The sequence below is a fragment of the Argentina silus genome (assembly GCF_951799395.1).
Source record: "Argentina silus genome assembly, chromosome: 11".
NCBI lineage: Eukaryota > Metazoa > Chordata > Actinopteri > Argentiniformes > Argentinidae > Argentina > Argentina silus.
The window spans coordinates 9,839,843-9,867,835 of NC_139665.1; the positions used below are offsets into that span (position 1 = coordinate 9,839,843).

At 40.7% G+C, this 27,993-nt stretch overlaps 1 protein-coding gene across 1 annotated transcript; it reads left to right on the forward strand.

The window, feature by feature from the left end:
* Positions 1-12,258: 12,258 nt before the first annotated feature.
* Positions 12,259-27,939, forward strand: LOC310811632 (neuronal acetylcholine receptor subunit alpha-7-like). The gene is made up of 10 exons (XM_083679860.1): positions 12,259-12,382; positions 16,389-16,528; positions 17,265-17,309; positions 18,231-18,340; positions 19,844-19,923; positions 21,596-21,763; positions 22,584-22,778; positions 25,575-25,661; positions 26,070-26,179; positions 26,464-27,939. Exons 1-10 carry the CDS (start codon positions 12,328-12,330, stop codon positions 27,007-27,009), a joined length of 1,536 nt encoding a protein of 511 aa, XP_083535986.1. The 5' UTR covers positions 12,259-12,327; the 3' UTR covers positions 27,010-27,939.
* Positions 27,940-27,993: the final 54 nt, after the last annotated feature.

Genomic DNA, 27,993 nt, shown 5'->3' on the forward strand with positions numbered 1-27,993 from the left:
CACAAACACACACACACACACAAACACGCACGCACACACACACACAGACCCATCTGTCGTTGGAAGGGTGATTCATCTGCAGGATACACACACTCTCACACTCACTGTCACGTGACAGACATCTGTCTTCCTAACACTAGTGAGGCACTCCTGAATCTGCAGCTGAGAGTTTGCCTGTCACTACTGTTGAAAATAGAACATTGTTGGTTTGTACAGTTAGGTTGTAAATGTTGTACATTTTTGTTTGCACTCTTTCACTCTCTCTGATAAATCTGAGTTGTATCGTATTTGAACTACAGTAAGAGGAATCATGAAGCTAGAGTAGGTGGTCTCATGTCTGGTTTACACAGTAGCAACATGAAACCTGACCAGAGTACTAACCTACAGTACAGTAGTATGCAGCCGCTACACATTAGCTAAACATAATTATTATTTTTTAATACTTGTAGCTTGTACAATGCTGTCAATTGATAGCAGCTGACACTGTGCAGTATGTCCAAGAAAGAAACCTGAGCAAAAGTTGGTAGCAATCTTAGGGCTCTATTTTCAGCCAGCAAAACGGACACAGGTCCAAACGCAGGCGTATTGGCAATTTGTGTCGGCGGTAACAGGTGAAATTACCACAGCGCTGGAGTGCTGTCTTGCCTGCACTGAGGTGGGTGGAAGTAGCTGTAATCGAGGCATGTTTATGACAATGAGCAGGCCAAGTACCATCAGTTGCACTGAAAAATGTTGGCCTTGGAAATAGCACTAATAACATTTCAGACACACCCCCTAGTGCCTCAGTTTTTACGCCGTTAAAATATAGCCCTTAGGGTGAGATTTTCCTTCCTACACATGCAGTGAGCAAAGACACAGTAACACTTTCACCAGGATAGAAAAAGTGTGGAAATGACTTACACATGACGGAATCACAATCTGTCTTAACCGTTTTGAAGTTACTGCAGCACATCGTCTGTTTGATGTGTTGTAGGGGCTTTGCTCACTGGGTGCTTGAGGAAAATCTCTGTAGTTATAAGTGGAACACCTTTTTTTCCTTTACTTCTCATTGAAAATGGTGCTGAGAACATTCACCTGGTGCTAGAGGCAGCCACAGGCTCCAAACTCCTTCAGGTGTTGGGCCAGGTGTTGGCTGGCCAAGTGCTTTATCTACTTGAATCCTTTATTCTAGTATTTGTCTCTAATATTCCAGTTATCTTAATATAATTAATCTTTAACGATATTTGACATTGAGGGAGAGAATTGTTTTTGGGTGAAGAGAGGGATTTATTGAAATAATGTTATTGTTGTTTTATGCCATGTTTGGATATTCTGATGGATATAGAGACTATGGTCCCTCTTTAAAATAAAGTTGATCTTATAAAGGTCTTCTGAAGCCTTCATAAAGCCCAAAATCATACTATACAGTATACAGTATAGTCATCTATAACAGGTACTTACACCTGTTGGGTTTGTAAAGGGTTTCTGAAGGCTTTGTTAAGCCATTATTTAATGTCATACTTTGTTTAAAGTGGGACCAAGGCTTTTAACCAACACAAGGGAGGAATTGAAATTAATCCATAATTTAATTTATCAGTGCATTGCTTCTAAATTCATTTGTATTTCTGTATGCCTTTATAATTGAATATTTCTTTGTTTTATCAGTTTGAAGATGTGGACAAGTATGCTTATTCAGGCAGTATGCAGACAGATATATGTCTTCCACATTCAAGTCGTTATCTATTTCCCCTAACTAATAAGTTACTAATGAAAATCCATTTTGACCCTTGGATTTAATTTCCTGTGAAATAATGTTTTTTAAAAATGAAATGTATTCAAAAGGTTTTTTCGGATCCTCGAGTTGAGATTTCATGTTTTAAGCAGTAACACCAGAGGGTGTGCTATACGGTATATCCTGGGCATCGGAACGGCTGCACATCCGAGTGCCGTCGACCATCAAAGCTTTGAATGTGTTATTGCTTTAGTATACAATGGGTTTATAGCAACTATTCTGACAAAGAATGGTGTAGTTGTTTATGCCCTCCGCCTATAAAAGTAATTAATAAACTATCACTTTATAGTTAGGGACGCGGGTTCATTGATAGTTCTGGAACGCATGGTCTAATCTGATTGGCATGGCAACCCAGTAAACAAATCTCTACCTGGCTGGTTTCTAAAACCTAGCTAGCCAGTTTGGTTTGTAGCCGCGTAAGGATGACAAAAACAACCAGGAATAATAATCCATTATTGCCAGAATCCTTCCATTGTTCTAGCAAAGTTTTCATTATTGAAAAACACGTTATAAAAAAGCTACAATATTTGAAGAGTGTTTATGGCGTATGTATACATTTTGCAAGTCAAAGTGATGAGGTACCCCTGCTGATATCGTGGATAATGGCTGGAATGCTTCCCGGCCGATCACAATGCTTGATTTGACCAACCTGTTGTATACAGTAATTCACACCATAGCACTGATAAACCTTTCACTGTTTTCCATCTCTGAGCTCTTAGTTTTAGCCACTTTATTGTATGATTTTGTTTAATAGCAGATGATGTGTTGATCTGTGACCACTACGATATTTGTCACTTTTGATTTTGAAATGTCATTTTTAGCGTGACCCTGCACCTCAGTTACCGAGTTACTCAGTTGACAATTGGCTATGCTACATCATCATTACTCAAAAACCTGCCAGAGGGTCAAGATATTCACAACCCAACTCCACTAGTCCTTATTCAGGGATCCATTTTGACTTTACGAAATAAGGTTTTGTAAGAACATTTGAAAATCGAAATGTGCAATTTATACATGATGTATTCTAAATGTAACTTTGTATTTCTGATTTGGTGAGATGTAGAGTCAGTGCTCAGCTCTGTACTGTATTGGAACAATCTCTAACCAACCTATTAATAATCTACTTAAACTTAAACCAACTGCTCATACAAGCCATTTAGTGGTGCCATTTGTGGATAAAATGTTGTCAAGTTTTTTAATCAATAGTACATTTTTATTTTGTATTTATGCCACTCCAAATAAAGTCCTCAAAACAAAATATCTGATTGATGCTTGATTCTATTGCATTTCATGATTTTTAAAAGAGGGAATTCCATACAAAGTATTTCCAATCAAAGCGCAACAAATCCGTTGGTCTACAGTAGTAAGTGTTCAATCTGTATGTCTCTCTCAGCTGAAGCCACAGATCTGAAATGATTTATGCATGCATGACGCACTTGAGACAGACGCCAAAATCCTCCGAAGAATCCTCAGAGGAAGAAAGGCAAGATTTTAAATCTGTTCTTCAAAACATTACTTTAATGATTTTCTCACTTCTTTATTGGTTATTCCTTATCCAGTCTTCCTTATCAGACAGGATGAGCCTGCAGTGAATAACATTTATATTACAGACCGAGTTCAAATTATAAATTGGGTAAATTAATGGTGGTTTTGAAGACAGAATTGTTCAGTTTTTGCCTGAGGGACTTTTGTTCTTTCAGCAAGGACTGGGAGGCTGTTTCTGTTATTACTGAGTTAACTTTGTATGCACAGGGTGCAGTTTTGTCAGCCCTTTTGAGTAACAAAGTTCAGGTGTTTGGGTAACTGTATCTGAAGATGTGCTTGTAAACCCTTATTAACACAGATAATGCTGTGCATCCTTTCTGCCACTGTAGATATGTGAATTGTGGCTTGGACTCCAATGAGGCTTTACTAAGGGGCTCTCACAAGCCTGAGGCTGAGAGAGACAGTAAAGCCTCTCCATTGTGCTTTGTTTTGTTATGGGTCTTAACTGCTTGTTAAAGGGCTCAGTTAAACAATACAGCGTAGCTAGTCTGTCCTTGCTCTACCCTATGACAGTAAGAGACCCACTCTGCCTGTGTGATACCCACGCAAGTGACATAGACGTAACATACAAAGCTAGCATGTACTTTAGTACTGCTGCTGTGTGGTGAAATAGGGTAAAAAAATAAAATAAACATGTTTTGTGCACCTGGTTGAGGGCTTTGCATTTAGTTGATAAGCAATGTAATCTTTTTTATGATATCATTCTCAAATAATTTACCCAGAAAATACCTCAAAGACGATTTGAACCCACAACGTATTGGTTGCAAATTCACAGAACCGTGCAGATTATCAGCCAACCATAATAAAAGGCACAAGGCTCTATGTTTTGAACCAAATTCGATCTGTCTGTAGACATCAAACAGTCTGTATAACCAGACATCAAAGTTTGTGACATGAAGTGAAATGTACCATTTCATTTCCCTAAGCTATCCCCAAGCATTGTTTGATGTTGACAACAGTTTGCCAGAGTAATCTTTACAGATGGAAAAGGAAAGTTGGATTTGATCATCTATCTATATAGACTAATAAAGGTAGACAGCATTTGACCCGAGGCCAAGCTCTAGCTAGACATTGCTGCTTACAGTGAATAACTTCATTAGTAAAATCTCCAACCTCCTCCGACCTGGGGGCACTGAGCCCAACTCTAACTCTTCTAAATTACTGTCACTCACAAACAGTCCAAGGGCAGTCTTACCTGTACCTGTCCTGAGACGACCCTCTGTTAATCAACAGAGAGGGCTTTTGAGTAGCACAAACATGCAGTGCGATGAGCCTGTCCTGCACATTCATTATCATTCAGCAAAAAAAAAAAACATCTAGAAGCAGGGCTGTTGCTCCTTTTGCCCCTACCTGTGTACATGCCTGCCTGCGCGCACACACACACACACACACACACACACACACACACACAGTATTCCGCATCGTGCCCCGTCTAATTATTATCCAGGAAACCAATACTGTTTTAGCACACTGCTAGACTATACATACAACAGCGCTGGAACCTCTATTCTCTGTCTAGACTCTAGAAGAATAGGCAATTAATACACAGGAGATTGCTTGGAGAACTTATTTTAAATGTTAATACTCCACCAAAGTGATTGCACTGCTGCTTTAGAAATCTACCACCAAAGCCCAGTTAATACGACCTAAATACAATAACATTCCAAATAGCTTTGTGATTCAGATGGCTTTACTTGAGTGAGGTTATCAGTTCCATTATTCTCCAAGGCCTTTCTATTATGTAAAAAAAAAAGTGTGAGTACTCTTAGTGTAGGAGTTCAGGTAAAGTCATGCACATTATCATTTGAAAGGTCAATCTCAAATATGGTGATTACTGTTCTTAAAGGATCACACACATGCCACACCACACACTGATATACTCATGTATTTCATATGTTCAGATGAGATGCTTTCAAAGATCTAGTGGGTTTGGTGTATTACTTTAATATTATATGAGTAATGCTAGTATTGATACTATTCCATAAATGTAAGTTATCAGTAACCTCATCATACTAATCTTCAATGATCTATGAAAGAACCCAAAGTAGGCAATACAAATGTTTTCCTCCACTTGTGGGACAAGAATGGCCCAAACTCTATTACAGAACAAGGGTCTACTGTTATCATATGAACATATGTTCCAGCTAAGTAATTGATGATGATGCAGGCTGTGAGACCTATGTTTAGAAGAGACACAGCGCCCCTCAGTGGTGACTGAAGTGTGTTACAACTAGGGTATATGACACCATATGCAAGATAACAGAAATGTCAACATAAAGTATAGTATATATATATATATGTCGGTCTGTGAGTCCTTAACCTGTTAAGTGTATGGGAGACTTACGGTGAGGTTTCTCCTGCTGAAGTGTTAGGGGATGGGTGGGTTAGGTGAGACCAGATTAAAAACAATGAATGTGTATACTGTAAATGATGATCACAAGTCTTAGCAAATGTATACAGCTGCATTAATTTGGGAAAATCCAACAATGTTTTATTTTTTTAAAAAAACGTTTGTTTTGTGTCAGCTTGATTGTGTTTGTACTTGCTACAGTAGACAGATATTTGATGGACGCATCTTTAACAAGTTCCCCTTAAAGTAGGTGGAAATGGGCCTAATGTGGTGTGTAATCCAATTATTCAAATCTGAACCATCTGCTTCAAGCAGTTAGTGCATCACCACCTGTAACTGGAACAGGGACCCAGGGGGTCTTTGGAGCTAAAGAAAGACTAATGTCATGTCGTGTTTAACTCAATATTCCCAGTTAGCAGAGAAATGACTGAAATTTCTCTGCCAGATAAATTACTTTGCCAGATCTTGGCAGGCATGTGGATGTGGCCCAGTTATCACTTGATAAACAGCCAGATATGGGCCAGGTCAGATTGCTTAAGGCTTAGATGTGGTAATCGTATCTGGCCCATTTCTGGGCCATAATTCCAAGTGGTAACTGGGCCACATCCACATGTTGGCTAAGATTCGTCATTTTCATGGTGATGAATGGCCTTAAGTACGGCACACCAGAGCAAATATTCTGGCCCAGGCTTGGTCTTACTCAGATCTGGCCTTGTCCTACTCAAATTATGGTCAAGATCTGGCAACTTTACTGCAACCAGTACTGGCAACTGTACTGCCCACTTATGGTTGCATTGTTGCCAATATTTGGTTTGCTTATGGCACCATAACAGGCCCATTTATAGATGTACTGATGAGTGTGCTGAGGTCCAGCTTTATGTATGGCAATCAGACCATGGTTGCATTGTCAGAGATGTCACATTTGTATGGTAACTATAGTTCTGTTCCTCTATTCCAAGTGGGATGCATCAACATTTCAATTGGGTTCACTATGTGCTTATTTTTTAGAAGATATACAATTAAAGAAGACTTTTTCATCATAGTCAGAAAATTATTTTCCATAAAATTAATCTATGGGTCAGGAGAAACATAACCTTTCAGATTTGTTCAATTTGCCAATGCTAACTTCAGCTAATTGTAGCCACTGCTAACAAAAAAGGTGCTATGGAAATACTGATTGAGTTTTGAATTTGTGGCCAAATCACCACAAATTCACATTTAACCAAGTATTTCATTTGATGATTTTTTTTTTATTTGGTTGTACAATTTAAAACTTGGTTGAATGCCCCTAGCACATAATTTTTTTGCGGGGGCTAAAATGATCTGATGTTAGCTGATTTGTTTACACAAATCCAAACCATGGATAATGCTACATTCGGAAACTTGGAACCTCAGAGTTAAAATGAACATAAGTTACTTGCATAGAGCTTCCTATTGGTTGGTTCTGATACTCTCCAAGTGGGAAACTCAGGTATCATCTTTCTACAACAAGTTTCCAAGTTGCAAATATCCTAGTTCCAACATGTCATGAATGCAGAAAAAGCTTTTCCTGGCCCAAAGATTACTTTCCAAATAAGGATCCATCTGATTATGTATTAAACATTAAATACGTTAAGTCAAACCATTGGGGCCCTAATTACAAGAGAACTGTGCTACCCAGCATACCAGCACCACAGCAATCTAAACAAATAGCCTTCGGCCTACTGCCAAAGATGTCCCACCAAATAACACTGAGGCCATAGCTTACATAGTGAACTTAGTGTGTTGTGTCTTAATTGGCCAGACCTGAGTCTAATTGGGTGTCTCCACTGTGGAGGATGTCAAGTGTTTGGGGAGCTTTTTGGAGGCTTGTTTGCTTCTCCAAGTTGTATAGAAATAAAGATGTATCGATTTTTCTTCAGATGGTCTGTAGGTTTCATCTCATTCGGTTTTTATGAGTCTGTCAGTGTATTACAGTCAAACTCTTCAACATCAGGTGAGATGAGTACATTTTCTTGAATGGTCTGTGTATTTCTAAACAGACAGCTCATTTATGGAAATCTACTCCTCTAGTCTTGACTGGTTTTGATAAGTTTGACTGGAACAAGCTGTAAAACTGCTAAAAGATGGCCCATAAGCAAATTCACCCAGTGTCACCCAGTACTAGTCCCCCACATTTAGACCAAAAGTGGCAGGGTCAGATCTATAGCTGTCCCTTGAGCAAAAAGGGCTTCAGAGGGTCACTTGGAGAGAGATGAAACTAACGTTTTATCTCATCCAAACAGTTATGCAAACATGATCAATTATACATTCATTGGTGCTTGTTGTGGCTTGTTAAAAAGGTTTGGCACAACAGCTGGGGGCAGTATTAAAAGAACATGAATTAATTGATGAGTTGCAAGAGGAGAGCTTTACTATTCCATGTGTTGGATCATTACTCCTGATAATAGGCCTACAGCAAATGTAGAGAGTAGTAGCTGGAGCAGGACTCAACCTGTGACCTAAACCATTAGGGTATATACCATTCGGGAAGAAGAAGAAGAAGAAGAAGAAGAAGAAGACGAAGAAGAAGAAGACTCTTTATTTGGCCATGCAATCAATTGTAGGAATTTCACACATATATATATTCTCATTTGAAATAGCCTTTCAAACCATTTGAACTGACTAATCAGAACAAATGCTGTGTTGAATATAGGCTAGTATATTTTCACAGCTTCTCTGAGTAATGCATGTGACTAAGCCCCCCCCAGACTACTCCAAGTCTGTAAAAGGCATGGCATGTAATTCTGTGTGATGATCACCAGATGTCAGCACATCTTTAGAACTTACGTGTTTTCAACACTCCCACTTCTTGTTGGTTTTATCTTTTGACTGTAAATGGAAAATAGATGAGAAAAAAAAAATCTGTGTCATACTTGAAATATCTTGAAACAACTCTACATGCTGTACTTCAAGGTTATCAAGGATGTTTTACACTCAAATTTAAAATGTTCTAGGGCTATCCTTTTAAGACTACTGATCCTTGGTGACAGAACGCATTTGGTCAAGGTGAACAACACTCTCTCTCCCCTGCTGTGGTCACCAACTGCAAGGGTGTGTGAGCTCACCCGTCCTCTTCATTCTGTACACCAACGATTGCACTAGTCAAAACAAACATCACATCATCATCATCTTAGACGACACCGTCCTACTGGTCCGTCTGGCCCTGATGGATGACAACAGTGACCTCTCACTGTACCTAGACAACGTAAACAGCCTAAACAGTAAAACAGTGTAAACAGTGAAACACCACCGCACCGTAAACAGTGTGGTGGTGTTTCACAAACTCTCTGGTCCTGAATGTCGCAAAAACACAGGAGGTTATCTTTGACCCCGGGTCAGTGGCTGACCGGAGCCAGGTTGTCATTCACAATGAACACAACCAGCAGGTGAACTCCGAAAATACCTGGGTACATGTTGACAATGTCCTGAGATGGAGTCTGTGCTAAGGTGCAACAGTGCATGTCCTTTCTGCAGAGGCTGAGGTCTTTCGGGGGAAGCTCGGAAATACTCAGCTTGTTCTTCTGCTCAACTGTCAAGAGTGTTTTGCAGGACTGTGTGCAACAGTACTGTGTGGTACAACAATGTCATGGCACAGGCAAAAGCCAAGGTGACAAGTCTGCTATAAACAACTTCAATTCTACTATTTTCCCTTTCTGGTCTTCAATAATTCTGCTCTGAAAACTTTCTTAAAAATAAAGGGGAAATAAACAAAAAAAACAGATAAATGTGTCATACTCGTATCAAACAACAATACTGAACATGTCAATTGTAAGATGTGCACTACAGAGGAAGACAACCTGTCACAAGCACCAAAGTTGTGGCAGCAAATAATTTCAAGGTCGTGTTAGATAATGTTCCCTTGTCACATAGTGTACCTGAACAGACAGAAAGTGTGTTTTTAAAAAATATTATAACAGTGATGTTGATATTCCCATGCATCTTAGATTGGCTGTATGAGTATAATTGTGTATTCAAAATTGAATGTCTCGCCCTGTTCCTTAGTTTATGTTTGTCTTTGTTTCATGTTATTTATTTATTGTTTCCTGTTTTATTTTGTCTCTCGTTTCAGACACTTCACTTCCTGCCCCTGTGTATTTCCCGCCTGTGTGATGTCTACCCCGCCCTGATTGGTGTCACCTGTCCCTCATTATCCTTCCCTCTCCTGTGATTTTAATCTGTGTGTTCCCCTGTCTCTGTGCCAGTTTGTCTTTGTCCTTTGAGCCAAACGTACCAGCAATCTATCCTTGTGTTATTTGTTTTCCCGGTTTTTGATCTCCGCTATTTCCCTGACTGCCTGTTGCCTTCTCCTTATCTGATTTTATGCCTTACCCTTTGACTGTCTACCTGTGTACCGAACCCTGTTTTTGGAAAGTAAAGACTATTCTTTTGATTCAAGATTTCAAGAGTCGTGAGTTTGAGTCCTTTGTCTGAGTAGTCCTGCCATTACAGTATGAACTATGGACTCAGACACTGTGCGCTCTGCACTTCAATCCCAGGGAAACTTTGAATGACGTTAACATTAAGAACAGGTATCCCCTCCCTCTTATCTCAACAGCATTTGAACTGTTACAAGGGGCTAAGATCTTCACTAAGCTCGATCTTAGGAATGCTTACCATTTAGTAAGGATAAGGGAGGTGGACAAGTGGAAGACGGCCTTCAACACTCCTAGTGGTCACTATGAATACCTTATGATGCCTTTTAGACTCACCAATGCCCCAGCTGTGTTCCGGGCTCTGGTGAATGATGTTCTCCGAGACATGCTTAGTCAGTTTGTCTTCGTCTATCTGGATGATATCCCCATCTTCTCCCCTGACGAGGAAACCCATGTCCAGCACGTCCATCAAGTTCTCCAGCGCCACCTCGATAACCAACTTTTCGTGAAAGTGGAGAAGTGTGAGTTCCATGCCTCCACCCATGCCTCCATCTTGGAGGACAACATTCAAGGTCAGTGCTGTTGCTGACTGGCCCACGCCTACCAGTCGCAAGCTAGTGCAACATTTTGGGGGTTTTGAAAATGTTTACAGACGGTTCATCAGAAACTTTATGGTGGAAGCAATGTTGTTTCATGTTTTCCATATCCATGGATTCCCTAGGGATGTGGTGTCAGATCGGGGGCCGCAATTCATTTCTCAATTCTGGAAGGCTTTCTGCTCTCTTCTCGGGCCGCCATCAGTCTCTCCTACGAGTACCATCCCCAGTCCAACGACCAGAGCCAGCGGCTCAACCAGGAGCTGGTGACCTGCCTACAGTGTCTCGTATCCCAGAACCCAGCCTCCTGGAGCAGTTACCTCATCTGGGTTGAGTATGCCCACAACACCCTGCAGGGCTCTGCTTCTGGTCTCTCCCCCTTCCAGTGTGCCTATGGTTATAAGCCCCCGTTGTTCCCTGACCTGGAGGCGTCCCGTCTGCTCAGGCGCTCATTCGCCAGTGCCGCTGCACCTGGAGCCGGGCCCGGCAGGTGCTCCTCAGGACCTCAGCCCGGTACAAACAGATGGTAGACCGCCGGCGAACTCCCGACCCACCTACCGGCCTGGGCAGAAGGTCTGACTTTCCACCCGAGACCTCCCCTGCGTGTTGAATCCTGCAAACGTGGGTGTTGATATGGTATGTGGGTGTTGATCTTCGCTATTTCCCTGACTCTGCCTGTTGCCTTCTCCTTATTGGATAATATGCCTTACCCTTTGACTGCCTATCTGTGTACCGAACCCTGTTTTTAGAAAGTTGTGGAAGGGTGGAAGTGGACAAATGAGGAGAGTTACTCCAAGAGGGTTTACACAGTTTTATTAATGCAGATAATAATATTTGCACGAACAAACTGGGGTCTCTGCAGAGTAATCCAAAGAAGTTATGATCATGTCTCCCCATTATATACATAAACAAGTGAACAATATCCACCCTTTGACCCAAAACCCATTGGCTTAAAAACATTTTTTGGATCAGAACATAACATAACGTAATTTTGCCAAAAACATAATAGTTGCAACATCATAATGACTTGTTTTTCTTACTCCTGTATCAATACCAACATCTGGATCCTCCACAAAGTAAAGACTATTATTTTGATTCAAGATGTTGAGTGAGTCATGCGTTTGAGTCCTTTGCCTGAGTACTCCTGCAATTACAAAAAAAATCATATTTTTTATTGATTCATCTGTTAGACGTTGCTGATGCTTGCAGGTGACATATAATGGATTGCATCTGTAATTGTATATCATGTTGATTCATTTTGGTGTTAAATTGACAAATTGCGATAACAACTCAACAATTAATGTTCTGAATTAAATAAATCATGTTAAAATGTTCTTAAAAATGCATGAAAACACTTGGAATGCAATGGTGACATGTACGTAAACCATCATCAATTAAGTTGTACCTTAGACACCACTTGAAACCACAATGAATAGAGGGGGAACACTATCTGACAAGGGAACACATACTGACACAAAACCTCCCCAGGCTTCTTGTAAAACATAGGAGGCGGGACTGCGAAACTATCTGAAGCTGCTGTCCCCTCTCCTTTGCTACCCCCATTCTCACAATTGTGTGGCTTGACAACTACATCGATGTGAGGAAAGGTGTGTGGCATGCTGATATTTTTATGAATTAAATATATTTTGGACTGCTACGGTTCCTTTCACCATGGGTGCATGTAATATTGTCCTATACATAGCAGTCACCGCCTGCTTATTGAAGGGTAAGTCTTTCATGTCTTTCAGTCTTATCTTATGCAGTTATGTTGATGCGTTAATTGCCTGTAGCTTTTCGACATGTCAATCCATACAGCTAATACACTACAGTTCCTACAGTTACATGTTCAGTGTAGACCATGATATTCCATGTTTTCATTTAACAAAAATCCGTTTGTTAAACATATTCTAGGGTATTCACGCACTCTCCCCAGAGTGAGAGAAAACGCGCTTCATAATGTTATAATAATACATTTTAGCAAAATAGTATGATCCTTCGTGTTGTAAATCGTTCAGTGATATATTTCTCTAACATATCATCCCCAAAGTCGGATTTGGTAACCTCATGCATCCGATAATAAGCACCAAGCACTGTTGACAGAGTACCGCTGTCTCGCAGCAACTTTTGAGGATTCTACATGTTGTGGTGGTCGTCTTCAAATATGTTTCCGCAGGTCACAAACAGCTAAATTAGAATGACACGAGCTGAATTAAATGTAAATGTGCTTTGAAAATAAAAGCTTGTTTTTTGTGAGAAATCTTCAAAAAGTAACAATAATGTTTGCGTTAATATGAAATGCTACATGGCAAAATCGATATCTACCTTACATCTGCATTGTTTGAGATTTTTTACCACTTTTTTGGGGGACTCCACAAATTTAGTCACCCTAATTTTGGCTTCAAGGGTATAAACGCCAATAACCTTTGAACAGATTCTGACAGACAGACATGCGGTTTTGATCAGTGACTTGCTTAGAGGATTATCTACACAATGAACATATATGACATTTCTTTGACTGGACACCCTTCCTATTCATGCATCAACAGGCATAGATAGTTTATAAATAGATACAACATGCGTATTTGGATCACCAACCTCAGTTTGTAGATGGCTGTAAAATGCACAAAAGTAATAAAAGATGATTTACATTTAAGACCAGTTACCTCAGAACTGCCATGGAATACATGCATGCATGCAGGTTATTTCCTCTGTGAAGCATACTCCCCATTACATATGATGTGTAGATATGATCTGCATAAAAGCAATTTGACAAACAAATAAAGCAGAAATATATTGTGACCAACCTCCACAATTATATGCATCATGCAATATGCATCTCAACATATTTTAGATTTTTATTCACATTTTGCATCAGATATAACCATGAGGAGATTCAGTCAAATGATAAATGAATGTCAATCTATTGACCATTGTTACGGGCTCTCCATTGGTATTGACATAGCACCATGTCTCACTTTCATTGTCACAGTCATCTTTCCCACAGAGAGCTCCATTGTTACAGTTATTGAATGTAAACAGTGATGGACAGTGTGTATTGTAAAATCAAATCAGAAGTGTATTTATCACACTGTATGCACAGCAGTGATACAGCACAACATGATACAGCAGTAAACAGTACAATAAAAATGAAAGCTACCTCTCAACAGTGCAATACATGCATAGGAATCAAATATAAGAGTAATAAAAATACAAAACACAATATACAATCAGTAGTACTAACAATGAGACAATAAGTGTAGACATGCGTGAAATAACTGTACTGTACCGTGCTGTTCTGTACTGTGCTGTTCTGTACTGTACTGTGCTGTGCTGTGCTGTACTGTGCTGTGCTGTACTGTGCTGTGCTGTACTGTTCTGTACTGTGCTGTTCTGTACTGTTCTGTACTGTACTGTGCTGTGCTGTACTGTACTGTATGCAGACAGTGATGGACAGTGTTTGGCATATAGACAGTGTTTAGCATTGGTTTTCAAAGCTGTCAGGAATTGTCATGACTTTACCTACTGAGTACCAGTACCCCTCCACCCCCACCCCCTTCCTGTCTGTGTGTTAGCTGTGTAGGAACACGACTCCTACATTAGTGGGTCTAGTGCTGGTAATGTAACGCTGTGGCTTAGTGGGTGTAACTATGCAGTAGCTATCTCACTTTACCGGCCTATGGCTTGTTGCTCACCCAAATCGTTGCTCATCCAAACATGTCAGCCACTGTCATATTTATGAATAAGCCTAGTTCTTAAATGTTTTTGCTTTTTTAAAGAGGTTGTCTCGCAAGATAGAGTAGTGATGGAGAGAAGCTTCAAATCCTAAGCAACCTGCCGAATGGTGAGTAGATGTTGTTTAAAGTACAAACAACATGTACCAACATAGCTACAGCACTCGTAAGCAGGTGTCAAAGCTGTGTCCAATGCGTTTTCAGTAGGATGGAGGTCCAGGAGAGGACGCAAGGAGTCTTGTTCCTAACATTTTAGAAAAGGCTAATGTATCTACTCTCTGTCCATCACTGTTTGCTGAGGCACTCAAATTAGTGTTAATTATAGAGAGAAAATGGGTAGCGAGGGAGAGAGATGGGGAGGTGGAGGGAGAGAGAGGGGAAAATGTGTGTGTCCTGGACTGCCTTTATGCATCTTACAGACATTAGGGGTCTGGTAAATATAATCAACAAATACAGGACTTGCTTCAACCCCCCTATATAGTTGTTAGCTCCCTTGGTATGGGCAAGACATCAGAAAGCTTCTTTGTATTTCGATATCAGTAATGTCCCCTGATGAATTACAGATACACTTTTGCACAATAAACATGATGTCATCTCATCCGTGGTCAGACTGAAATTGGATTAGGCAGGGGCCCCGGGACGTGATCCAAGGGGAATTCGATTGCAGAGACAAAGACATGCTTTTAACTAATCTCTCAGCTCTGAGGCTCCTTGTATGAGAGGAGAGTAACTGATGAGAGATGCAGTCAGCAGAGAAATGACGGCCCAGATCTGGCCCGCGTCTGTTTTCTACCGGCATTTGGATGTGGCCCATGTACAACTTTCTTCCCCGGGCCAGAAATGGCCCAGCTCTGGCTGACATTCCTGAGCCTTATCTTTGCCATGAAAAGGCCAGACTTTGGCTAGCATGTGGATATGGCCCAGGTCCCAACCACACTCATACCAAAGATGGCCCAGTAGCTACAGGAACTTATGAGGGCCACATTCCTCATACCAGAGCTGGCCCACAGCAAATTGCCAACTCTCAGCCAGGGTGGTTCCCCACATTTGGACACATTTGGCCAATATAATACTTGCCATTTCCGGCACTCAGCCATATGTGCTACAACAAGCCCAGATCTGGCCCACAAGTATCTGCTGACTGGATACTGTCGATACTTTTGAGAGAAGTTGGAAACAGTCGCAAACAAACAATCAGTGGACTCGCCTTGATTTTTCCCATGCCCCAGCCTAAGATGTTAGAGAATGAGTTTAAAGGAAGGAAAAGGCTTCTTTGAGGACTGAATACACTGTGTTACTGTTCCAGTTGTACAATACAAATGACTGATTACTATTTAGTACTACTAAATCCTGAGTTCTCCACAGAGGAACAGTGTCTTTCGGTGTGCAGGCTTCCAAGTGCATAGAAGGAAAAAAACAAGCCCTCACTGGATTGGTGGGATTCCCAATTCTTATGTTCTGTTTTTTTCTAGTTTGCATAATGTCAAAGCTTAGTGGGTGTAACTACGCGGTAACTATCTCACTTCACTGGCTAATGGCTCGTTGCTCACCCAAATAGGTGCCTGAAGTTTTGTTTTGTATCCAAACATGTCAGCCACTGTCATATTTATGAGTAAGCCTAGTTCTTAAATGTTTTTTGCTTTTCTAATGAGGTCGTCACGCAAAATAGAGTAGTACAATTTGTATGCATAATTTAATGTGAATAAAAATTGTACACAATGTTGTATTAAACCGAAAAATATTGTATTGTCTGTCTTGTCTTCTGTATACGTCAGTGAATCTCTCCACCATGCGAACCTTGGTTGTGATGCAAAAAAACAATATTGTATCTTGTATATCTCACTGTGCTTGACAACTACTTAACATGTTCCAGGTTTGACTGAGAAAAGGGACATCACATCACACATCTGTGCAGTATCAACAATCCTCAAGTTAGATTCATCCCATTTCAAAGTAGATTTCCTTACATTTTATAATGCTCTTATTTTCTTTCCCGTGCAGTGTCTCTTCAAGGGGCTCCCCAGCGGAGGCTGTACAGGGACCTGATGAGCAACTACAACCCTCTGGAGAGACCTGTGTTCAACGACTCCCACTCCCTCACGGTCAACTTTAGCTTCAGTCTTATGCAGATTATGGACGTGGTGAGTTGCTATGCAATGCTACGCAGTGCCAGTCCACCAGAGTTAGGTCAAATGGTGTATTCCATTGGTTCCATTTTACCTGCCAAACTAAGTGTTGGACTGCAACTGAATATCTCAGTATTGCCATTATACATGCAATTATTGAAGTGCTATAGCACACAGCATTTTACCCCAATTCATGTCTACTGTACACTTGTTTACAGTTTAGACATGCTAGGTTTTTGCCTGAAAAGAGAGTTTGAAAACCCTCCTGTCTCTAAGGATCAGTTGATATTGTATTGTAATTAGCAAGTCCAACTATTGACTAACTAACTATTGATCTTCAACATACTTATCATGTTGGGCTTGCTTCAGCATTTGCCTGAAATCCAATCTCTGAATTCTTTTCGGCCTGGCACTACAATTCAACTTTAAAATATGTTATGATTGACTCCACTTAAATAAGTTGCATTCAGATGTTTGATACTATTTAGACTTTTTAAAATACTTTTTAAAGTCGCATAAATTAACATTGGTTCCAATGAAGAGCATACTGTACTGTTGCTATGGCCATACTCAAAACACTACTCCTCTTTCATCCTTTAAGCTTGACTGTCCAATCCAACTTTAAACTGTATCCATTGCCATATTTAGTCCTTGCAAGCCTAAAAATGTCAATTTCTAGTTGATATAGCTACAGCACATTGTATTGTCTTCAGTCTAACATTCATGTTCTCTCTGTATCTCTGGATCACAGGATGAGAAGAACCAGGTTTTGACAACCAACATATGGCTACAGCTGGTAAGACATTTATTTTTATTGTCTGTTTCTATGTGAGTTTGTTCTAAGATAGAGATACTGTATTGGGAACTAGAAACTGGGCAATGAGGTGCTGTAGATGTTTTATAACACAATGTCCATTCTATGCCACTACCCTCCTGCTTCAGCAATACGTTAGGAATACATTATTGTTTTGTCTGTTTAAATCACTTTTAAGAGACAACAGCCCCCTAACAGATGGATTTGACCTCCATCCACAAATGCAGTATACCTCAGACTGCATTTATTGACTATCCATCCTCTTTGGTCCCATCCCCTGGTGGGTTAGGGAGAGAAAAAAGCATTCACAAAATGAAATCTTCTGAAATCATATAAACAAATTTCCAATTAGATAAACTATAGTACAAGATGGCCTGGGTGGTCTGTTTCTGGTAAAATACATATTGTAAGATAATGTGTTCCTTGCTACTCTTGTTTATTACTGAAAGACACAGATCTTTAATCTGATCTTTCCTTCCCGTAAGATACAGTTATATTTATTTTAACAGAGAGCTCTCTCTCTGTGATGTCTTTAGTCCTTTTAAGGTGAACTCTGGGATTCGAACAACAACAAAGCGGGGTGGGGCTGGAGAAATGTTACCACGCTCAAATTCATGTGATGGCTCCTTGTTTCCTCAGTTATAACCACATATGTATATGTTTCCCCGTCACAGCTGTTTACATTAGTCTCCCTGGATGGTGGATACTTTGTTTATGAAACGGATTCGTTTCACCCAACGACAGAGGCCATCACTCTAATGTAAAGCCCTTTGAGCACCTGTCTAAGGTGGAAAGGCGCTATATAAATCCAAGCAATTCATTAATTAGTGCACTTAAAATGTGTGTGGAGATGTGTTAAGAATATGACCAATGTTCTATGTGTCTGTATGTTTGTCTCTTCAGTACTGGAATGATCACTACCTGCAGTGGAACACATCTGAATACCCTGGTGTGAGCAATGTCAGATTTCCTGATAATCTCATCTGGAAGCCTGACATTCTGCTGTATAATAGGTAAGCATTATTAAAGGGATAGTCCACTTGAAACAATTGGTCTAAAATAGAGATGAATCCACATATCACAGCATTTGTTGTACAAGTATTTGCTTAAAAATATTGCTAGTATTATGAGGCATGCTTTGATTACATATTATACAACGGTTAGATACAGTGCCTCTGATTGGCATAATCTGATTGAAGGTGCATTTCAGCCCTGCTCAAATAACACTAAACAATCTCTTCACTGTCTATTTGAATGATCACTGTGTACAATGTGACAAGAAGAATTCCCAGGTTTCCCAGGCTTATCTCACAAAATGCACTTCACTAAATAAAGATTGATGATTTTACTTTGCTTGTTACATGAGCATGATTCAGGATTTGTGAATTGCACCAGCAAACCCATTTGATGGTTAGAATGTTCCCAATTTTGAGTCGCAGGTGCACTGAGACTCTTGTCACATTGCTGCTAATAATGCTAATAATATAATCCTCAAAACAAGTGAAGCAGTCAAACTGACATGCTGACCCATATCCAGCAATTAGTACTAGCACTAATGTTACGAATGCAGCTAGCTAGCTAACATGCCAGTTCAGTAGCTGGCTTTCATTGCCATGCCAGTCATATTTCACCTAGCAACAAACCTGTGTCCCTGACGACGGAGGTAGTTTTAGGAACTATTTCTCTAGGTGGAAGGCAGAAACAAATACAATCTATCACGAAAAGAAGCTCCAGGACTCATGCTTAGTGTCATAATTGTTGCTGTCGGTGTAAAATTGTTGTGGTACAAAAGCAGTAACACACTTGAGGGTGTGCTGCTGTATATCGTGGTGTGTACTGTATATCGTTGGCACTCAGCTACCATAAACCATGATATAGCACACCCTCTCATGTGTGTTATTGCTTCAATAATGTAACTTAAAGAAGCACTTGTAGAGGACAAAATGAAAATTAGATATACCACATATTGTACAATTATATGAATATTTGAAATGTTTGTCGAAAAAGGAACAAGAAGCATACAGATCTCTTGTGGAATGGACTCTCCGACAGAGGGGCTCCTGCATCACCCAATGATGTTCTCAGCCTTGTTTGTCTCTGTCCCATTGAACAAAACCTGTGTTTCAGACTTGATTACACTGCACACACCGCAGTGGCTGTTTTTCTGTTAGAGCGTCAACTCACAAATGCACACAGACACACACACACACACACACACACGCACACACACACACACACACACACACACACACACACACACACACACACACGCACACACACACACACACACACACACACACACACACACACACACACACACACACACACACTTGGCTTCTGCTGTGCTACTGCCATGTAATCCTTTGTGGCTACTTGTACATGGTGCTATAGCAATGATTTATAGGGCTTGCTGCACAGTGGTTTGTTGTGTATTTCACAAAAGCATGAGTTCAAATTCAACACAGTCATAACATTATTGTGTACTTTACACTAATGTAGACCAATGCTCTCTATAGTGCTGATGAGAGGTTTGATGCTACCTTTCACACAAATGTGTTGGTCAACTCCTCTGGATCCTGCTCCTACCTGCCTCCAGGTAAGTGTAGCATGTACCAACGTCTCTATAGCCTTTGATATGTTTTTTCACTACGAGTGTCCCAGATGGAGGAAGTTGACACTGGATTTGGAAACCAGCAATCCAAAATGTAATCTTTTTTTAAAATCGTTAAAGGTCCAGTTCTGTATGTAGATTTACGCTTAAAATTGATAGCGATCCATGATAAATTGGTAGCGACCAAGAAATTAGATCACATGATAAAGAATGTTCAGTGAAGAGCGCTGTTTTGGTCAAAACGTGGAACGTTTTACATAAGGCTTGTAAGGGAATCAGACACTCCCTTCTCTTTTCTTCTCTTCTCTTCTCTTCTCTTCTCCTCTTCTCAATTTTTTATATAGTATTTTCATTGTATCTATTTTATGCTGAATGTGATATCCTTTTCATTGCTTCATTTTAAATATGTGAACTGTGTTGTACCCTGTTCTTTAAATGCACTATTGATACAGTTGACTTTGAATTCAATCATCTGTAGCTGTTGAGTGGCTGAGTTTCTTAATCTTGGTTCAGGTCATTTGGAAAAACACCTTGCAGAAGATTGAGGCTCTATTTTGTTGATGCATAGACCTCTTTGAGTAAAGTGCCTTCCTGACCTAGCCCTCGCTCACCCTGTCAAGTATTGGAGGCTTATAAGATCCATGATACTGACTAATCAACCCATGCACACACACACACACACACACACACACACACACACACACACACACACACACACACACACACACACACACACAGACACACACACACAGACACACACACACACACACACACACACACACACACACACACACACACACAGAACTCTCTGCCACATGAGGTGATTACTGTATTCATTGGCAAACTCCACTCTGGCTTTTCCCTTACTGTGCAGAAATACATCACTGGGTCGCACTACCTCAGCATCCTTTAATCAGTACGAGAGTACATCGCATTGACAAATTGCTTCATGAACTTGAAATTAACTGTCATTGAATCCCACAACCCACTGGTACGAAGCTCCATTTTAGTCAAGGCTCAAACAATGAGACAATTTCAGTAAGTGCTTCACAGCTCAACCAAGTCATCAGTCAAAGTCTGGAATGGTTGGGTCGTATCAGTGGAGACAAACAGAAACTTAGGCAGATCCAAACCAAATTGATTTTTTAAGCATTTGTCTTTGCTGACAGGGCTCTCTATTGCCTGTAAATTGCTGTCCCTCTATCTATTTCCCTCTCTCTCCATCCATTTTCCTCTGCCTTCTCTTTTATTGCCTTTGTGTCCCACGAGAGAGTTCTTTTTCCATCCTGTCATATCTTTGTTTAATGTTGTTGAAGATTATTTCTGTGCATGTCTTTCTTCTAAATGATAACTGTGTTCTCTCAAATCTGATTGTCTGATTGGATTATTATTATTTTTGGGGGGGGATGGATAGGGCTCTGACTTCATATCATATCACAATGTCTGTCTTCCTCGTCTTCTCTGTGTTTCACTCTGTTTCTCTTTCGTCAGACTCTTTTTTTTTTACATTTCCTTATCTCTCTCACCCCCCCCCTCTCCCCCTGCCCTCCCCCAACCCCTCCAACCCTGTCCTTTCATGGCTTGAGTGTCATACTGCTTTTCTTAATCTACAACACCTTCCCCCTCAGTTCGTTCTCTTTCATGTTCTTCCACACAGGCATCTTCAAGAGCACCTGCTACATTGATGTTCGCTGGTTCCCCTTTGATGTCCAGCGCTGTGACCTCAAGTTTGGCTCCTGGACCTACGGAGGCTGGTCTCTGGATCTTCAAATGGTTGAGGCTGACATCACTGGGTACATTGCCAATGGAGAGTGGGATCTCGTAGGTAAGAGATTAGAGAGTAGAGTTCAGTATGAGCAGTACAGTTCAGACTGCAGAAAGGTTACAGTCCTCGTCTTCATATAGAATAGGACAACTTACTAATTACACCATCAACATTTACAGAATTCAAGTCTGCCAAGGCTGCCCTGGTAAGTAGCCCCTCTGCGTTTAACAGGACAGTTTTACCCCAATCAGTACTGTATGTTCATGTTTTCATCATTTCAGTTTATAGTGTCATTTATCTTGAAGGGTAGATAGGTGCATGCTGAACTACTGTATTTAAATAAGACACCAGCATGCAAGAAAAATATTTTCCAAGCAGAGAAGCCAGCCAGCAAAGTGCTTAATTAAATTCAGTAAGCACCATATGATGTGCGAATACAGTCCATTAGTCAGGATGTCAGTAGTGTTGTGGAGTCCAATCTCACAAAAGATCTATACTCCTATAAAATAAACATCCTTTGATCCCCCATGCAATGGATAATGTCATGTTGTTAATGACAACTGTACTGTATCTTGAAGGTTATACCCAAGCAAATTATTAGCAGATTTTAAATCTGTTATTATTGAAGTTTGAAAGAAGGAAATAGAGCTGCTCTGTTTGAGTATTGGGTAATTAGGGGACTGTAAATAACCTGTGTGTGTGTGTCTATGTGTCTGTGTCTGTGTCTGTGTCTGTGTCTGTCTGTGTGCGTGCGTGCGTGTGTACATGCGTGTATGTGTGTGTGTGTCTGTGTCTGTGTCTGTCTGTGTGCGTGCGTGTGTACATGCGTGTATGCATGTGTGTGTCTGTGTGTGTGTGTGTACGTGTGTGTGTTACACAGAGGTCCCCGGACGGAGGAACGAGCGCTTCTACGACTGCTGTGAGGAGCCCTACCCTGACGTGACCTTCACGGTGGTGATGCGTCGGCGCACTCTGTACTACGGCCTGAACCTGCTCATCCCCTGTGTGCTCATCTCCACCCTGGCCCTCCTGGTCTTCCTGCTGCCTGCTGACTCCGGGGAGAAGATCTCACTCGGTGAGCTCAATCCACGCCAGGCTGTGCTCAATCTAAAGCTGTGCCTGGGTGTTTCTGATGTGATCTTGTTTGAAATGGCCATTTTTTTACTTATTCTTTCATGGTATTTATGCCTATAGTAAGAAAAGCAGCCACTGGAAAATATATTCATGAGTAGCATCTGCAGCATTTCAGGCGAGTTCATAAGCATCTCTGCAAACTCAGGTTTTAGTCCTCAGTTTAGTTTATGCAGGGAGACTTTGACTTATAATTTAAGACTGAGAGGAGCCCATTGAGAGTCATATTTCAGTCTGGCTGACTGCCTCTGCTGACTTCAGCCTGTATAAATTGTGGGAATTCTCATTTTGGCGAACCGAGAGCATGCAGAGGGACGATTTATACAGAGGAGTCTTGTTCAAAAGATTAGGGTGCTGCATGCAGCTGGTTTCCGGTTTTAACAGTGCAGTTCTAAAGAGCCAGATGTGCAGTGTGTGTGTGTGCGTGTGTGCGTGTGTGTGTGTGTGTGTGTGTGTGTGTGTGTGTGTGTGTGTGTGTGTGTGTCCGTGCATGCGAACTCCAAACAGACAACCAAAGAGCTACAACAAACAGAAAATGTGTTTGATACAGTCAGTCAAAGTCAAAACCACTAAAGTATATTTTACTGTAATGCATGAATTATTACTAATACTCGTATTTAGGGAAGAATCACATATGGCATGCATCATGAAGGATTTATTAATCAAATGTTTTTTTTAAGCATGACCATGAAGTCTATGAATCATTATCTTCTCCTCCGATGAGAACTTAACAACCACAGATGCTCATCATATAGCTGTCAAGAAGTGATCAATGTATATAGGAAAATGTATTTCATAAATGCATTCATTTCAAGCTTCAATTCCTTTAGAGGAAACTACCATGTGCAAATGAATTGTAAAGAGCCAGGGAGTGGTGATCATTTGAAATATAGGAAGGAATATCTGGGCTTTGCAGAAGTCTTAATGGTCCCTGAAAGTGCACTCACACCTGTCAACATTCTGTCCCAGAGAGTGAGTCATTGGTCAAGCCTCAGCTCTTACAATCAATACCTATCGGAAATTAAATACGCCAGCCGTCTTCTCAGTTTAAATCTTATTTATACGTTATGCAACACTTCTTTTATTTATGGAGATGTGCTCTAATTAAATCTGAAAACGAATCGATTGAGTAATGCGTCTTTGTTGTTCATTGCTCATAGTTGTTGATCCATTTATTATCTAACTTTAGCTGATGCTCTGTCTGGGTGGATGAGATAAAGATAGATGAGATAGAGATTGATTAGATACTTTTTTCCGTAGCTTATCAGTTGAAAACATTTAAGTATTTGTACTTGAGAAATACATATAAAAGTTATGATGGTCGGTACTTAAGAGAAGTAGATTTTTATGTCAACCCTAAATATTATGTTCTTGTTTATAAACACATAAAAGCTTCAACAAAAAAGTTGCCTCATAGTTTATCGATTGAGTTGAAATTGCTTCCTGTTAGTTACATTGTTATTTCAGGCAGGAACATTCACGTCTTTAGTTGAACCATTTATCGAATAAAAAATGGATATACAATTAGGCTTGGTGTATCTGGATGGTTCCGCTCTATTGAGAGCTCCCTGCCTGGGAGTTATAAATTAATATACATACAAGTATATTACATGGCTGGGAGCCCATGCATCTATCAACCCCTCGATAGATACAGAAACAAAGCAGGTGGCGGCTGGGGGTGGTGGTGGGAACAAAAACAATAGTGACACTCTCATAGAACAACCAACAGTGACACCAACAATATTGTCGGCTACAGAGAGCTGCGTAGACTGACCACTGAAATAGGCCACCATATCAACATGTAACGACAATGTTGCAAACATGTGATTGTATTGTATCTGTATCTGTATTGTATCTGTCAACTGACAGACAGCTAGTACTGACTTAGAGTGTCCTGCCTGAACTAAGCTCGCCCCACCAATTTAAAATTGTCCCTAATGTGACATTTGAGATAGGCCTACTCATATATGTGACACAAATCCCTTCAAAAGGTTGAGGCTCTGCTGAAAACTAGCTCTGAAATAAGAGGAAGTGGCTGTTGCCATGGCAATGGGAATAGATATGTACTCTGGGAGTTCTACAGCAGTGAAAGGTGTGTCCGCTTGCGTGGAGACAACCAGGGGCTGACTCCTAATCACTTGGATCAATCATCCCCAGTCTTGGAATCTGGGATCCAGTGGGCTTGGCCATGCAGCAAACTCATTAGTTAACTTCAGGGGGGCATCGCATCCAAATCTCTTTCCACAGGTGTTTGATGTAGTTCCCTTCCCACCGTGATCATTTATGTACACAAACCCTGCGGGCCTTTACACAGTAGTCCAGTATGATGTGCCACAAAATACAATACTAGATTAAGCTATTTCATATTCATCAGGCGTTATTGTGTAAACTTCAGTGGTCCAGACTTTGGTATGAAAAACATGAAATTGAAAAAAAGGAAATTAGCATCATAATAAGACGGAGACAATACTGGTTGTTTGCACATAATAAAGAAGCACAATACAATGCAATGCAAGAATAGAACAGAATAATAAGTGACATCACGTGTGCTGAAAAATTCTGGCCTTGAAAATAGCACTAATATTTCAGCCCCCACCCCCACTCGTCAGTGAACAAGCTCAAAAAGTTATATTTTTCACCCAAATAACTGTATTTCTTTACTACAACAAATATGTTAATGTTAATGTTAATGTTAAATGTTAATGATAAGTTGAATCCAACTGTTGAAATGTCCTTCTAGGGATCACAGTGCTGCTCTCACTGACCGTCTTCATGCTCCTGGTGGCAGAGATTATGCCTGCAACCTCGGACTCTGTGCCTTTGATTGGTAAGCTTGTTTATTTCTAACGTCAAACTGCAATATGACTTGTAGGCTGAAATTTTTTTTTATGTACCGCTACAACTAGAGGTAGAAAATCTGTATGAGAAACAGTACCTCTGGGAGTTTACCCAAGTCAGGATAACAGTATTTACAGTACCACACACATCTGTGAGAGTTGTTTCTCAGGCTTAAACACAGTGAATCGGAATGGGGACTAGAATCTCCCAGAGAGATAAAATGATGCCCATTCAGGAAATGATAGACCAGGCATAGTAGAGGAAGTCAGATGCTCTGTCATTTTGCCACCTCTATCCCGTCCATCTGGGTCAGATTCACTTTCTCTGTCTCTCTTCCTCTCTCTCTCTCTCTCTAATTTCTCACTCTAACTCCCTTCTCCCCTCCTCTGGATTGCAGCCCAGTACTTTGCCACCACCATGGTCATCGTGGGTCTCTCTGTGATAGCGACGGTTCTGGTCTTACAATACCACCACCACGATCCCGATGGAGGCAAGATGCCAAAGTGGGTGAGTATCTTTTCATCCGAACCCATTACCTAGAACAACAGTGGAATCCTATTAGAGGTTAACTCAGAATTCTGTTAGTCACCTACAGATTACCTCAAAAATGTAGAGTGGATTATAATGATGGTTGTAACGGATTGCAATTATATAGAGTGCTTTTCAGAAGGTCTCAACGTGCTTTATAAGGTACAGTAGGGGAACTCATCAACTCCATTAGCGATGTATGGTACACCCACCTAATGCTGCACAGTGGCCACAGAGTCGTTCTGTTGTTGTTTCTCTCTAAGACCCGGGTGATCCTGCTCAACTGGTGCGCGTGGTTCCTGCGTATGAAGCGCCCTGGCGAGGACCGCGTGCGCTCTGCCTGCCACAACAAGCGCCCCCGAGGCAGCCTCAACAGTGACCTCAACACCAGTGCGTCTGCCCCCCAGGCAGCTAATGGCAACATGCTCTATATAGGCTTCCGCGGCCTGGAGAGCATGCACTATTCCACGGCTGCCACCTCCCCTGACTCAGGGGTCCTCTGCGGTCGCATGATGGGCAGCAGCACAGGAGGGGAAGACGAAGCACTCTTACCCACAGGGCAGACCGCCTCAGTAGGCAATGCGGAGCCGGAGCTGGCTAAGATTCTGGATGAAGTGCGTTACATCGCTCAGCGCTTCCGCGACCAAGACGAGGAGGAGTCAGTGTGTAACGAGTGGAAGTTTGCCGCCTCAGTGATCGACCGGCTTTGTCTCATGGCGTTCTCGCTCTTCACCATCCTCTGTACCATAGGTATACTCATGTCAGCGCCTAACTTCGTAGAAGCCATCTCTAAAGACTTCTTCACTTAATGGACTCACAACACTCTTGTCTTTAAGCCGAAAATGCACTACACTGTGTTATTAAAACCGTATGGTTACATTCTTGAAACCACACGATATACAGGTGTGCTCTATCCCAAATTGGTGTGTAAATCTGCCTCTATCATCAAAACATGAGTGACGTGAAGGTCTGTACTATACATTTGTTTGTTACTATAAAGTCACAACAAAGTTTTCACGTTAATCTATTTCACTGTGTTGCATCAGGAGTTTGATTCTCATAGAAACTGTGATCGTAACACAATTTATTTCAACAAGTGATGTGTCTTAGATGTTACAGCCATCTCAGATGAATAAAACTCCATGTTGTGTACAGCTTTAGGCCTATACATTAACGAGGCTCCTTCAATGTTAAAAGGAAAAAGAATGTCCATTCAAACTGTTGTTCTGCTCCACTGAGTTAATAAAGACGATGACACAAACAACTGTAACATCTGTGTTGTTCAGTTGTGTTTGTCATTGTGCTTATTCTGGTTAGCCTTGATATGGCTTCATAAAGTGATGTAAATGTTCTCTGTAAAGTGATGTAAAGAAATATTGTTGGGCTCTGTTCATGCTTGTTATGAAGGTCATTGTGGGACTTTTTTTCTGGTACATAAAGTGTGTAGTTTTTGTGATTTGAAAACATTAATCTTTAACATTCAACATGAATAAACAGTCATTTTGAGTTTTTACAACTTTATAATCAGCATTGTACAACCATATTTACATTGTACTCCTGTTAGTGTTAGGGTCATATTTTTTAACCTATTGTACACTTTTAAAATGAATAACACCTAATTAATGTCCTTTTTATGTATCACCAGAAAAAAAAAAGATGGATCATGTGCTGTTGTTTCATTTTCTCTTTTTCATTCGATTATCCAGCGTGTACAACATGTATGTTAATGTTCTGTTGACCCTCTCAAATAAATGTACTTTTCTAGATCTGAAATATGACGTCTTGAATTGGAT

Excerpts from the sequence above, each read along its gene's own strand:
- LOC310811632 (XM_083679860.1), top strand. The coding sequence starts at position 12,328 with ATGGGTGCATGTAATATTGTCCTATACATAGCAGTCACCGCCTGCTTA. Across the intron at positions 12,383-16,388 it reads CACCGCCTGCTTATTGAAGG|TGTCTCTTCAAGGGGCTCCC; the intron begins GTAAGTCTTTCA and ends TTTCCCGTGCAG. Across the intron at positions 19,924-21,595 it reads CTGCTCCTACCTGCCTCCAG|GCATCTTCAAGAGCACCTGC; the intron begins GTAAGTGTAGCA and ends TCTTCCACACAG.